At 41.7% G+C, this 14569-nt stretch overlaps 1 protein-coding gene across 1 annotated transcript in view; it reads right to left on the bottom strand.

Moving 5' to 3' along the window:
- Positions 1 to 401: 401 nt before the first annotated feature.
- Positions 402 to 14569, bottom strand: part of SRD5A2 (steroid 5 alpha-reductase 2) — a 45971-nt gene continuing 31803 nt past the window's right edge. Inside the window, exons 2-5 of the mRNA XM_045809128.2 lie at positions 10270 to 10433; positions 7105 to 7206; positions 4596 to 4746; positions 402 to 1923 (exon numbers count right to left, since the gene is read on the bottom strand). Of these exons, the coding sequence (XP_045665084.1) occupies positions 1857 to 1923; positions 4596 to 4746; positions 7105 to 7206; positions 10270 to 10433 (484 nt within the window). The 3' untranslated portion in view covers positions 402 to 1856. The remainder of the gene's footprint in view (positions 1924 to 4595; positions 4747 to 7104; positions 7207 to 10269; positions 10434 to 14569) is intronic.

The following is a 14569-nucleotide window of genomic DNA, read 5'->3' as shown; positions in this document are numbered from 1 at the left end:
GAGAAACCACATAAGTTATATTTCTCTTTTGTTTTCAACTCAGAGCCCCTAATTTCAAGTTGACAAAATGAAGAGAGAAGAGCAAAAAGGAAGCAATACTTTTTTAAAGAAGAAGGAAAGAGAGGAAGGAAGGAAGGAAGGAAGGAAGGAAGGAGAGAGAGGGAGGGAGGGAGGAAGGAAGGAGGAAAGGAAGGAAGGAAAGAAAGAAAAGAAAGGAAGAAAGGAAGGCAAACAATAACAACAACAAAAACCCCACAGCTCAACACCTTATAAAAATCTTCATGAGCCCAGGGATCTTTCAATTCAAACAAAATTACTTAACATTCATGATTTAAGAGGCATTTAATAAACAGAAAACAGAAAAACATTTATATGATTACAATTTGTATTTTTCAGTAATAGACATCATCCTCAGACCTTTCAAATGTCTTGTTTCTTATACAGTGAATTTCTATACTTAGCACCTCACCTGATAAAATTGGTGTTCATTTCCCAAAAGGGCTTGCCAAACATTATGGACGCTTGCCTGGATCTGAGGGGACAAATATTTTCCTACATCCTGATTCTGAGTGTTCAGCCCCTCCCTTAGAGAGCCCAGTGTCTAAGGACCCATGCTAGGGTGACCCGTCCACCGAGGTTGCACATTCTAATGCACACTAGCTGATCAGTCCCATTCTTAGTGGGTTCCGTGGGCCCTTTTAAAGGACCTTTTAAAGGAAACTGGAATGTAGAGACCTAACTTTGAAATTTTGGAAACTTCCAATGTTAGAAAAACAAAAACAAAAAAACAAAGAAAGTCAAACTATGTGTGAATTCCTGTCTGAGCCAAACAAAAGAGGTTTGCCGCCCAGCTGCAGGCCTCTGGTGGCAGCTTTCAGCCCGTGCCCTGGGAAACTTGGAGGACTCATGCTCAGGCTGCCCCTAGAAATGCCTTTCTGAGCAGATTCCGAGGACAGCCGTGAAGAAATCTCAGAAAAGTTGCCGAGCACTTCTGAAATGCTTCTGTGTCACTGCAAATGTCCTGTCCAGGTGAGCAACGTATGATCTTGCTCAGTCGTTTCTCTTCTTTGACACTCTCTAATTATTTGGATATTTCCACAGGTTTCCGAGAATACCAGAGTGGGCGGTGTCTACTGTAAAACATTTTTTTACTCTCTCAGTAGCCAACCAGAGTTATGTCACTCCCTTTGTGGTCAAGAAAACCTGACCTTCAATAAACCCCACACCAGTTTTCTGGGATATCTCCGACAGGGATCCTGGAAATTTCAGGAAGCCAGAGGCGCTGAGACAATGCACAAATTTGAAACGGGGTCAATGCCTCCTTGCACCTTCAGCAACATGAAGAGAGGGCTCCTCTGTTAAAAGTCTACTTCATCACCTCACGTCTATCATAATTAACTAAGGGAGAGGAAAGTGTGACTGGGTTTTCATTTGTATGGGTGTAAAATATGTACCTTTAATAAATTCTACAAACCCTGCCCTCAGCTGAAAACTGTCCCAACTATAGGCTGTCTTACATTGACACAGAGCAGGTATTAGGCCACACATACTTAGATCACCCAAAGAAGAAAAGACTGTAGGGAAGTTTTGCACTTTCTAGGAGGACTAGATAAGGAGGAGACAGGTGCCTCTGTGTGGAGAAGAGCCTTGTCGAAGCTTCAACAGGAGATCAGGAGAGAGACCCTGGGAGGGTGGAGTATGCACAAAGTAGTCTCCTCACAGAATCTCCACACGGCTGTCAGAACACAGGAGGCCTCCTGGTATCTATTACACGGGAACTTAAAAAATGACAGGCTCAGCTCGATGGTGTTCAACAGTCATGTGGGAGCTTTTAGTTTCTTTTTTATCTGGTTTCTTTAAAAAATAAATGGAATGAGGGCCTTCCGAGATTTGGGGTAGTCCTCAAACATCTTGAGGTAGAATCTAAAAGACAAGAAAGGAATAATTATAACAAGCAGTGGTCAACCATTGAGGTTTGCTGGGTCCAAGAGCCTTGATACAAACCAACCTACAGTTACTCAAGGCCTGACTCTTGCAGATGGAAGATGTCCATCTTCCTTCTCCCTCATGCATCCTCTCCCATAAATATTGAAGCTTCTTGTGTTGGGAAATAAAAAGTAATAGCCAGAGAACAGTGGGGATGGTTGCACAACATTATGAATGTACCTACTGCTACTAAATGGTACTCTGAAAATGGCCAAAATGGTAAATTTTATGTTATGCGTGTTTTACCACAATAAAAAAAAAGGGGGGGAGCCAGAAGGAACTGCTCAATGGATTCAATTGGGAAATAAGGAACCAGAGACCCCAAAGACCATGGGCAAGATTAATCCTAGAAAACTGGTAATGTTCCCAGAAAATACCCTTCATGAGGCCTTGGGAATGCCAAGAAAATGTTACCTCATATTCTGAGTTGAAGTGTGCTCCCCGCCTCCCCCCACCAAATATATGCTTGAAGTCTTAACCTAGAAGACTTACCTGAAAATAGGGTCATCGCAGACATGATTTAGTCTGTGTAGTAACAGGCTAAAGGGCATACTGGAATAGGAAAGTCCCTTCATCCAGGATGACTGAAGGGGACAAGAAACACCAAGACAGAGACAGGCAGGGGAAGAGGCCATGTGGACATGAAGGCAGAGACTGGGGATGGAGCTGTAGATCATGGAACACCTCAGGTTGGGGGTACAACCACAAGCCAGGAAGAGGTAAGGAAGGATCCTCGCCTAGAACCGTCAGAGAGAACACAGCCCTACATACCCTTTGATTTTAGACTTCTGCCTCCAGAACTGTGAGAGAATAAATTTCGATTGTTTTAAGCCACTCGGTTTGTGGTCATCTGCTTTGGCAAGCCCGGAAGATTAATTCAGGTTGTGAAATGGCTTTCTCCTTCAGTGACCAGGCTGTCCTAGCTAGTTGAAGCTGGGAACTCTCAAGTGGTAATCACAGTGATACACTCTGTTAAAATACCTTAATGTGCACCAGGCGACAAACAGTAATAATGTGCAACAAGAGGTGGCTGGTTTTCATGCTATGCTTAGAGAGGTCTGATGAGTTACTTCTCACAAAGACCAGTTGGCCCTATAGAAAAGATGCCTGGCCTTCCTTCTGGAGGAATCTGACCTCACAGGACAGGACCACAGTTTAGATTTTGTTGTTGCACCTGCTGGAAACCTCTGCTAGAACTGCTGTCCCTCCCCTGACCGGTCCCACCTGAGACTACTTCCCAGAACTCCTCCAGCTGCTGGCTGCCCTCTCTGCCCTCTCCATCTCCACCTCTGGTGGGGAACAGACTCTGCCTCAAGGGAGGAGAACACACACTGTCTTACAGGCTGGAGACACTCTCCAGCCTGTCCCTGCCAAGGCTAGGAGGTGGCTGGTGCATGTCATGAGGACAGCTACTGTTTCATTCATTTCTGACACTTTTGCATAAATTCCACTCTGAGGAAAAGAACCCATTCTTGATTTAACCTCCAAAACTACAGAATTAATCATTAGCCCAACTAAAACACCCATGCAGGAGCTTAAGGATTCTCCCAAGTCCTGGTACCAAGGCTATTCCCCCTTTGGCTATCCCTTCCTCTCTCTGTGTCTCTCCAGCCACAAAAGCCAATTTAGAGAAAGGATCTGAAGTTTAAGCACAAAGCCCGATAACAACTTAGTACGTTACTCTTCCCCTTGCAGTGATGCTTTTAGTTAATGCTTTTGTCTGGTGCTGGGTCTGGGAGGAAGGTGGAAGGTAATAAGGCTTTATGCTAGACCTACAGAGGAAAGGTTCTAAACCCCTACAACTCCTGGCATTGCCCAGGTGAGGGGACAGTCCTAAAATCACACCAGATAAGCATTCACTTATCCTACCTTCCCAGGAACCCAGCAATGACCTTGGCTAGGATTTATGGAGGGCAGGGGTCGCGGATAAAATAGAGTGTCAGAATAAGCCCTGTTACTACACAGATTCCAGGAGAATAATTCTGGAGTTTCCAGGGCTCTGTGATTACCTGAACTATTAGCACCAAACCCAGAATTAAAGATAGTAGCCACACTAGACCGGGGGCTAGACTTTTCCCTGGTGGTACTCTATCGTGGCTATACCTCAGGATTATCTGTGAAGCTGGGGTCAGTGCAGCCTGTGGAACACACTTTGAGAAATGTGGCAGAAGTGAATTGAATTGAAGCGTGGAAATGGAAGCTACTTTTTGGACCTCTTGACCCTTACCTAGAGCCCACTGCCACCCAGCAGCCATGCGGTAAGCCTGCTAGGAGGCACAGAGCCCGGGCCAACTAACTCACAACTTCATTGCCAGGAAGCCTTCTTCCATAACACACAGGTGGCTTCCCAAGTCACCTCGGATGTGCCTCTTCCTACCTGGGTTTAGTTTCACTCATAAAAAAAAAAAAGTGTTTACACTGCTGTCACCCAGCTGAATTCCAAGTTCAGTGAAAGCTCAGAAAGCTCAGAATTTGCCAGTCCAGATTACTGTATCAAGCTTACCTTATAAAAATACATGTCTTAGCTTTCTCCATCTGACTCAGAGTGCTGAAAGACTGCTTGGAGAAGAAAGCTACTTGACAGCTGCCACCCTGACTGAGAAATTTACCTATGATGGTGGAAAGCTCGCAGCGCCAGGAAACAAAGTGAGAAAAATGCAAATGCAAGTGCTGGGAGGGACCAAGTGGCCAGGGCATAGCCGATCCATTCAATGATCTCCCCAAGGAAATTGGCTCCAGAAACATACGTAAACAAGCCACCTGTATGCAGAAGAATGAAAAAGTCCATCATCAGAACTGGATCATCCGCACATCAAACCCCTCTGCTCCGTTCCAAAGCACATAAAGGTAGTTATGATGAATGTGGGGCTGGAGACTTCCTTATGGTCATCACAGTCTGGTCCAAATCCACTTGGGAAGAAGGGTAAACACAGTGACAACAGCCTGTTGCCCTCAGAACTTCCTGGAATCGTGAAGAGTGGCCCCAACTTCTTGATGGGCTCCAGCCAATCTCCAGCAACTGCTGTACCCCTTGCTCTGGGCAGGACAATGATGAGGAGCAGGAGGTCTGGTTTTCATTTTGTTCGACTAAATAACATTTCCAAGCCACCTCTCACCTTCTCACTCCTCCCCTGGACACCCACACCACACAGTTCACGTGGGCACTCAGACAAAATGAACAACACACTATGTGACAATAATAAAAACCTAAGTTGATACTAGACATAATTAGATTTTCCTGGGGCATTTGCCCCCGCCCCCTGCAAAGGAGTATATATACTCGTTCAAGTTGAAGGAAGTGAGTGGGAGCTGCAGGGGCTTTGCCCCCATGGGGGCTGGTGAGGTCTGCTTCTGCTGATTTTCAAGATTTACTTTTCTATCCAACCATATATGTCTGACATCAAACCTATAAATAGAAATCAACACATTTCCAATGATAGTAAATGTATCCACTTTCTGTCCCATAGTAAACTAATTTTTTTCTTTCCATATTTATATAAAGAATATTCTGTTTTTTTTTTTTTTTTTTAGAATATTCTGTTTTTAAATCATTCTCTAACATACCTTAATAGTTGGAAACTAACTTTGACAATCTAGCTTTTAAGAGAATTCTCTGCTCTTCTTTGTTTGGCTAGTTATTGAGTGAATATTTAAAATCCCAAAACTCCTTCAAGTTATCTTTCCCTAAAGATGACACTGCATCAGCAGTTCCAGACCCGTGATTTCCCGGATCCTGGCAGAAACCACTGACCTCCTATACAGGGTCTATAAATTGCCAATGGCATATCTCAATATACACCATTATTTTTGTTTGATGTAGACACCATGAGGATGTCAGCAACTCTTAAATTTATTTAAATGTGTTACTGAATTCATTATAGCTCTGTTGTTATTTTATTAATAAATGAATATCAATACCATATTGTAATTTAGGAAAAATTTTTGAAGTAAATAACAGGTCTATTTACATCAAAAAGGATGAGAGTCATCAACCTACACAAATACCACCTAAAATAGTGAAAGATTACTTGGACTAATTCACTCTCACCTGCTTGAGTTTGTCAACTTCACACCCTGGTTTCTTGGGAACAGTTAGAATTTCAAATAAGCTATGACTTTATATCTGAGAATGCATTTGTACTTGTAAGACCTCCCATACTAATTTTTGTTTAAGTAATTATGGCTCTGCATACCTTTAAGAAAATACAAGTGGCAGAAAATAAATACAGTACTACCCCTGACTACTCACTAGATAAGTCAAGGTCAACTGGAAAAGACAAGTCATACACAATTCAACTTTACTGACTAACTCATGAAGGACCAACATGGTACGTACACATGATGCTTAATTTTCTGTGTTAACATGATTGGGCTATAATGTGCCAGATATTTGATTAAACATTATTTCTGGGTATGTGTGTGAGTGTGTTCCTGGATGAGATTAACACTTGAATCTATTCACTGACTAAAGCAGATTTCCCTCCCCAATATGGGTGGACCTCATCCAATCCACTGAAGGCCTGAATAGAACAAAGGCCAAGTAAGGGAGAATTCACTCTCTCTGCCTGACTGTCTTTAAGCTAGGACATCAGTCTTCTCCTGATGATGACTAGATGATGATGACTAGAACTTACACCACCTACTCTCCTGGGTCTCCAACTTGCAGATAATAAATCATGGGATTTCTCAGCTTCCAGAATCACGTGAGCCAATTCCTCAGAATAAATCTCTCTATGTATCTATAGCTGTATCTGTATCTATATCCTATTGGTTCTGTTTCTCTGGAGAAGCCTAATACAGTACATGGTAATCTTACCTACTGTAACGAGGTGGCAGCCTATTTCCATCTTACCCCAAGCTTTGCACTCCCCCACCCCCAAGGTATTATGATGTTGCACCTTCCTGGGGGTGCCTCTACCTGAACTTCCAGGTTTAGATCAGAAAACGCAAATGTGTTGTGGGGTAGGAGGGGATGTGAAAGAGAAGTCAGAGGCAAATTGGGATATATCATACCATTTGTGCCCTCACTGCCCCCTCTCCATTTGCTACTCATAGCATAATCCCTGGGACAGGCTTCCCAAGGCAGAGTGGAAATCTGGAGGGCAGGGGAGGTATTACCTTGTGGAATCCTATAGATGACTTCTCCGGGCTTCCTGAGCTGGCGCAATATATAGTCACTCTGAATGTTGATTCCCATTCCCAAAATAAATAAGAAGACGCCTTAGCAAAGAAGACAGAGGAAAGAAGTTAATAATGTATCCTGGTGGGGCGCCTGGGTGGCTCAGTCAGTTAAGCATCTGCCTTTGGCTCAGGTCATGAACTCAGGGTCCTGGGATCGAGTGCCGTGTCAGGCTCCCTGCTCAGTGGGGACCCTGCTTCTACTTCTCCCTCTGCAGCTCCTCCTGCTTGTGCTTTCTCTCTCTCACACTTTCTCTCTCTCAAATAATTAAACAAAATCTTTTTTTAAAAAAATGTATCCTGGTTTTGGTGTTTTTCTCATAAGCTAAGTTTTGTGTGTGTGTGTGTGTGTTTTAATGATGAGAAGGGAATTTAATTTCAAATTCTGAGAATGCTACAAAGATATGGCAAAGGGTGGCCAATTAGCCATTTCCCAAATTTGGGTGGAGAGGCCATATTTTCATAGACCAAAAGACTGACATTATACAGTGTCACATGATGGAGGCAGTTGGGAGAGGAGAGAAAGGGAGCAACACCACTGGGCAATACTTGAATGAATGAATGAATGAATGAATGAATGAATGAATGAATGAATAATAGCAAACTTTTGGCTCATTCCCAAATAATTAAATTGTGGTTGGCAAACTCAACCACTAATTCCAAACCCTCTTCTTTTGCCTTCCCCCACTATAGAGGCTGGAAGTCTGAAAAGTAGTCATGGGACCTATTTCTGACACAAGGATATAAAGGGAAATTTCCTTGGAAATTTTTGCTTTCCTGATAAAAGGGAAGATGCCTCCCTCCTCTTTCATTGCCAGATGTGATGCCTTGAGCTCTAGCAATTGCCTTGCAATCATGAAGTGAATATGATGAGGACCATAGGTAAACATGTTAAGAACCGTGGAATAGAAAGTATAAAAAGTTCCTAGGATTTTAATGATATCGGTAAGCAACTAAAGGAATGCAGAAGCCACCTACCTTTGGACATTCTTGTTATGTAAGAAATAGAAATTCTTAATTAAGTCACATGAACTGGTTTTCTGTGACTTATGCTGACAGCATTCCTGATTGATATACCCATTCTCATGAAAGTAACATGAGTCAGATTGGGGAGCCTGGGACCTAGCAAACTGGTTTCAGTCACTGCCAGTTCACACACACAGTCTTGTTCACCCATTCACTGGCTCAGAAAGAAGCCCTGGTCTGAGGTGAGGAGAGCCAGGATCAGGGATGCAAGGTCTTGCAGGTCTTGTATCCCAGTGGGCACCATGACAGTCCAGAAACACTCACTGTTCCACATAGATGCCCAGCCTCACCTCTCAACAACGTGTATTTGTGCTGATCAAAATATATGAGGCAAAAAGCAAGAACACTTGAATTAAAAACAGATCTGCCTCATTTTCTATGACAGGAAACAATGATTTGCAGTCTTGTCTAGTCAAAAGATCATTGGCCATTGTATGGTGACAGGTGGTGACTACACTTATCTTGGTAAGCACTGAATAATGCATAGAATTGCTGAATTACTACATTATGCATCTGAAACTAATATAACATTGTACGTTAACTATACTTCAATAATAATTTTTTTTTAATTATTGGCCTGGAAGAAAGGAAAATGGGGATAGACAACAAAGGCAGAAGGTTGAGAGAAGGAGGGGAGATAGCATGCACGGAAGTGGACAAAGCAGAAACCTTGGACTCAGGGTCTATGTGTCCTTGGGCAAGTCACTGACCCTCTCTCACCTTCCGTTTTCTCATCTGTAAAATGTAGATTTGAATAGTACCTATTTCACAAGGATGGTACAAGACTCACTCTTGTACTCATTCATTCATTTATTCATTCAACTAATATTGATTGAGAGCTTATAATACACCAAGCGTTATCCTAAGCACCAAGGATACAGTAGTGAAAAAACAGTCAAGGTATCTGTTCTCATAGAGCTTACATTTTAGTGAAAGAAGACGGAAACGAATTCAAATAATTAAAACATTTTAAATCATACAATGTCACTGCAAAGCAGAAAATCATAGGATCATGAGATAGAGAGTGAACTGGGGAGGGGAAAAGGTGTCTCTACTTTAGATGAGGTGGGTAAGGAAAAGTTTTTGAAGATTTGGCATTTTGTCTTGTGATTTGAATAATAAGAATACACAGATCTGAGGGAGAGCAATCTGGTATAGGGATTAGCAGGTGCAAAGGCCCTGAGGCTAGAATAGGTTTACTCTGTTTAAAAAACATAAGGAAGGCTGGTGCAGTTGAAACTTTAAGATAGAGGGAAAAGTGGGAAAATGTAGACAGGATGATAACTAAAAGAGCACACACTAAGCGTTGTAGGCTTTGGTGAGGAGTTTGGATTGTTAAGTGCAAGAGGATGAAGTCAGAGCAGTGAGGGAGAAGTGAGCCCTGTCGGGACATGTTACAGAGCTAAATGCAGCCGTACTAAGCTGACAGAGAGAACCTGATGTGTGGTGTAAAGAGAGGAATTAAGGGTAATCCCTGCATTTTGGTTTAAGATAAAATAATATACAATCAAACCATCCTGACTTGAGTTCCTCTTGCAGATAATGGGAAAAAAAATTCAACAGTATTTTCTACTATTTTAGATAAAATGCTCAGGAAAAGTCTCTTTGAGGAGGTACAAGTTGTTAGACACCTGAATAAAGTAAGGGACCAACCTCCACGAGTATATGTGGACAAAACATTCTAGACAGAGGGAACGGTCTGTACAAAAGCTCTGGGGCAGAACCAGCTTGACCATTTCAGGCCCAGCAGGAAGGCCACTGAGGCTACAGCACAGTCATTGGATGGAGGCAGGAAATGCGGTCGAGAAATCGGGCAGGACCAACAACATTTGGGCATCACAGGCAGAGGCAGTGACAAGGAATTTGTCTTTTATCCCAAGAGTAATAGAAATGCACTGGAGGATTCTGGGGTGGGGAGTGACCTGTTTCTCAAAGAGCTCTTTGGCTGTTTTATAGGGAAAAGAGCAGGGCAGGGAGAGGAGAGGAGAACGGAATTCCCTGGGGGTTATTGCAGTAGGGTGGGGGAAGGTGATGGGGATTGAGGCGGGGTGTGGGTAAGAAGTGGCCAGGTTTACTTACCCAGGGTAAACCGTACGTCTGTGTACCACTCAGCAGGGTATTCAGCACAGTAAATCAGATAGTAGCCTTGGAGAAGTCCATTTCCCATGCAGAAGACAAAACCTCTGACAAGGAACACAACTGGGAAAGGCCTCCCTCTAGTGAGCAATGAGTAAACAAATGTCCTGAGATAGATGGGGAAAAGATGTCAGGATACAGAGTTTAAAAAACAACAACGATGACGAAAACCCCAATGAGATGAAACAACAATTACATCAAACCCATTTTTAAAAATCATTTTCCTTGAATTTATGCAAAAAAGAACATTATTATTCCATTCTAGAGCAATCCTTTATGCTATTATTAGTCTTGCTTCATTAAAGGCCATAGTAATCACCATTTATTACCTTATTTTATTTTCAAACCAGCCTTGAAAGGTAAATTTCATCTCCACCCAGTAGTTAATAAATTCAATCCTATGAGCCCAGGATTGGAGCTCAGCTTTCTATCAATCTACAAATGAAACTCTGAGGACACTGGAGAAAGGGAGAGCCTAGCTTGCCTCTGTAGCAGTGGGATGACATTTTGATAGCAGCCGCTCAATCGTACAGCTTTCTATATGTCACTCTGATATGATTTAATTACCAATACTATAGCATTTCCTAGGAAGTGGACCATAGAATCTCTCAAGAAAAGAAAGAGATTCCTCTGTTAGGAAGCATGAATCTGAGGAATCTAGGAAAATGGGATTAAAAATATATAATCAGCCTCAAAATAAGATTTGCCCAAGATATAATGCTACATACTAGAAATCAACTACATTTTCTTTATAATTTTTCTTCTTTTACGGTGCAATATAACAATCATACAGGTGAGTTCATAAACCTACGTGAATAGTTTAATGAATAACTATTAAATAAATACCCCTATAGTCACTAAACAAGAACTAGAACATTCCCTCCACCCCCAGAAGCCTCCCTCTCTATTCACCATACCACCATCATCCCAGAGCCAACCACCACCCTGATTTTTGTAATAATCACTTCCTTTTGCTTCTTTACAATTTTACCACATTTGCATACATCCCTAAAACTACAGTTTCTTTTGCTCATTTTTAATTCCATAAGAATGGAGTCATATTCTATGATTCTGAGAGTATCCATTAATATCTTTTTTCTTTAACTCATCATATTTCTCAGACTCTAGCATGTTGTTGTATATAAGTTATAGTTCATATATTTCATTGTTGTATATTACCATTATATATGAATATACCACATATGTTTATCTATTTTACTTTGATGGAATTTTGGGTTGCTTCCAAAGTCTTATAACCTCTAAGAGCTATTTCCCCATTATTAATGATTTTAAATTTTATATTTAAATCTTTGATACATCTGGAATTTCTTTTGTTGTAAGAAGTTAGCTAAGAATCCAACTTAATGTTTTTCCTAATGCTAGTAAATTTACTAAACTCTTTTCTTTCACTGACATGCACTCCCATTGGTATTGTATACTAATTTATCATAAAAACTTGTTCTTTTTCTGGACTTTTGATTCTGTCCCATTGATCTATTTATTGCCAGTACTATACTGTCTTAATAATTATACTTTTAATATATGTCTTAATACTAGGTGGGGCAGGAGCGCCTGCGTGGCTCAGTGAAGCTCAGGTCATGATCCCAGGGTCCTGGGATGGAGTCCCGCATCGGGTTCCCTGCTCAGCGGCGAGCCTGCTTCTCCCTCTCCCTCTGCCCCTCCTGCCCCACTCGTGCTCTCTCGCTCACTCAAATAAATAAATAAAATCTTTAAAGACTTCAGAGAATGAGTTCAGAAAAGTCACTAAGTAAACAAACAACTATGACAACAGGCAGCAACCACAACAAAGCCCCAGGAGGTGGGGAGAATCTGATGTCCAGAGGGGCCACATAGTATCATTGGAAATGCTTCATTTTCAACAATCAGCCACAGATATGCAAAGGAACAGGAAGGTATGACCCATACACAGGAAAGAAAGCAACCAATAGACACTGTCCCTGAGAAGCCCGATCGTTGGGCTTACTGGACAAAAACTTTAAATGAACTACTTTAACTATGTGAAAACAGACGTTAATACAAAAGCTTGTACAGCAATGTTCATAGCAGCATTATCTAGAGTAGCCAAAAAATGAAACAACTCAAATGTCCCTCAGTTGATGAACTGATAAACAACATGCTGTATATCCATCCAATGACATATTATTCCACCATAAGAAGGAATAAAGTAGCGATACATGCTACAACATGGATGAACCATAAAATAATATCCTATGCAAAAGAAGCCAGTCACAAAAGCCTACAATTATAGGACTCCATTCATATGGAATGTCCAGAATAGGTAAATCCTTAGAGACAGAGAATAGAATGTGGTTGCCAGGGGCTGGGGGCTGGGGGGATGGGGACTGACTGCTACCAGGCCCAGGATTTCTTTTGGGGATGATGAAAATATTCCACAATCAGGTAACGGCGAAGGTTGCACAACTTTTTCAATCTACTAAAAACCATTTAATTGTAACTTTAGTATGGTGACTTTTATGGTGTGTGAATTACATCTGAATATTTAAGCTACTTAAGAGAAAATTCATGCAGTGGTGCACTCTATGGTTAAATGGTAGGGTGCCTTCCACTTACCTGCTGTATGACCCTGTCACCTAACCTCACGCGCTGTGTCTGCCTCTTCATCCGTGCATCTCATAGGGTCAATATATGTGAAGTGCTTAGAACCGGACAAATCATAAGAGCTCAGTAAACGTGTTGTTTTTGGTAACAATATGTTTGTAAGGCTGTTGTCAACAGATACAAGTGGTTCCTTTGCACTCAGGTCATTTTTTGTGTCCCTTGGGACATTTTTAAGCTTTTCTTTTTCTTTTTTTAGATTTTCATTTATTTATTTGAGAGAGAGAGAGAGAGAGCACAAGCGGAGGGAAGAGCAGAGGCAGAGGCAGAGGGAGAACCTGGCTCCCTGCTGAGCAGGGAGCCTCATGCGAGACTCTATCCCAGGATCCTGAGATCATGACCTGAGCCCAAGGCAGATGCTTAACCAACTGACCACTCCAGCACCCCCATTTTTTAGTTTTTTTCACACAGATTTTGCACATTTTTTTGTAATGTTTAATCCCCAATTTTTAAAATCTTTTTTTTTTGTGTAACTGTAAATGGGGTTATCCATTTACCTCTATTAACTGGTTGTTTTACATATAGAAGGTGGCCTTTGATATTTCTAATATTAATATATTAATTTTGTTCCCAACCACATCCTTAATTCCTTACTATTTATAATAGTTTTTCAGTATATTTTCCAGGATTTCCCAGGTATGTCAGTATCTGCAAATAATGTTATACTCCTCTCTTTAAAAGACCCTGGAAGCCTTCTTTCTTTCTCACCCTCAAAAAAAAAAGGGGACCTGGATGGCTCAGTCAAACATCCAACTCTAACTATTGATTTGGCCCAGGTCATGATCTCAGGGTTGTGAGATCGAGCCCCAAGTGGGGCTCCAAGCTCAGTGCAGAGTCTGCTTGAGAGTCTCTCCCTCTGCCCCTCCCCCACTCATGCTCTTTCTCTCTTTAAAATAAATAAATACAACTTTTTAAAAAAAGAACTAAGAGTTTCTATTAAAAGAAAAGGATACAAATATAAAATCAAACAAAATGTAATGTTAAATTTGAATTGGAAAAATCAATATGAATTCATGACTTTTAATACTGACCCACTCAAAGACCTAGGAGTAATGACACACCAGTAGCAATAAGCACTGGGTCTCCATTTGTAAATCCTATTCTCTAAAGGAAGCAGGCCACCATGGTGAAATAGCTCATTCCAGATCAGAGGTAGGAATAGTACAAGGTGAGACAGTTTGTGGTATTGGAAAGTAAGGGAATAATAGAAGATTAAAGAGGGGACAGGGAGGGGCACCTGGGTGGCTCACTCTTGGTTTCGGCTTAGGTCATGATCTCAGGGTCCTGGGCTTAAGTCCCGGGTCTGGCTCCACACTCAGCATGGAGTCTGCTTGTCTCTCTCCCTCTGCTCCTCCCCCCACCCCCCTCTCTCTCTCATAAATAAATAAAATCTTTTAAAATAAATAAATACATAAAAAGGGAGGGTGGGGTTGTCAAAGTTACATAGGTGCCAACTGGAAAGGAGTTCCTCTACCCAAATCCGTAACAAACTAGGTACTAAAAAGAATAATGACTGAGGAGGACTTAAGATGGCAGAGGAGTAGGGGACCACTTTTTCAGCTGGTCCCCTGAGTCGAGTTGGATAGGTACCAGACCATCCTGAACA

Source organism: Ursus americanus, chromosome 7, assembly GCF_024610735.1.
Source record: "Ursus americanus isolate L20-20 chromosome 7, mUrsAme1.1.p, whole genome shotgun sequence".
In the NCBI taxonomy this organism is placed as follows: domain Eukaryota; kingdom Metazoa; phylum Chordata; class Mammalia; order Carnivora; family Ursidae; genus Ursus; species Ursus americanus.
Note: the sequence above shows the minus strand (reverse complement) of the source record. Positions and strands in the feature narration are given on the sequence as shown.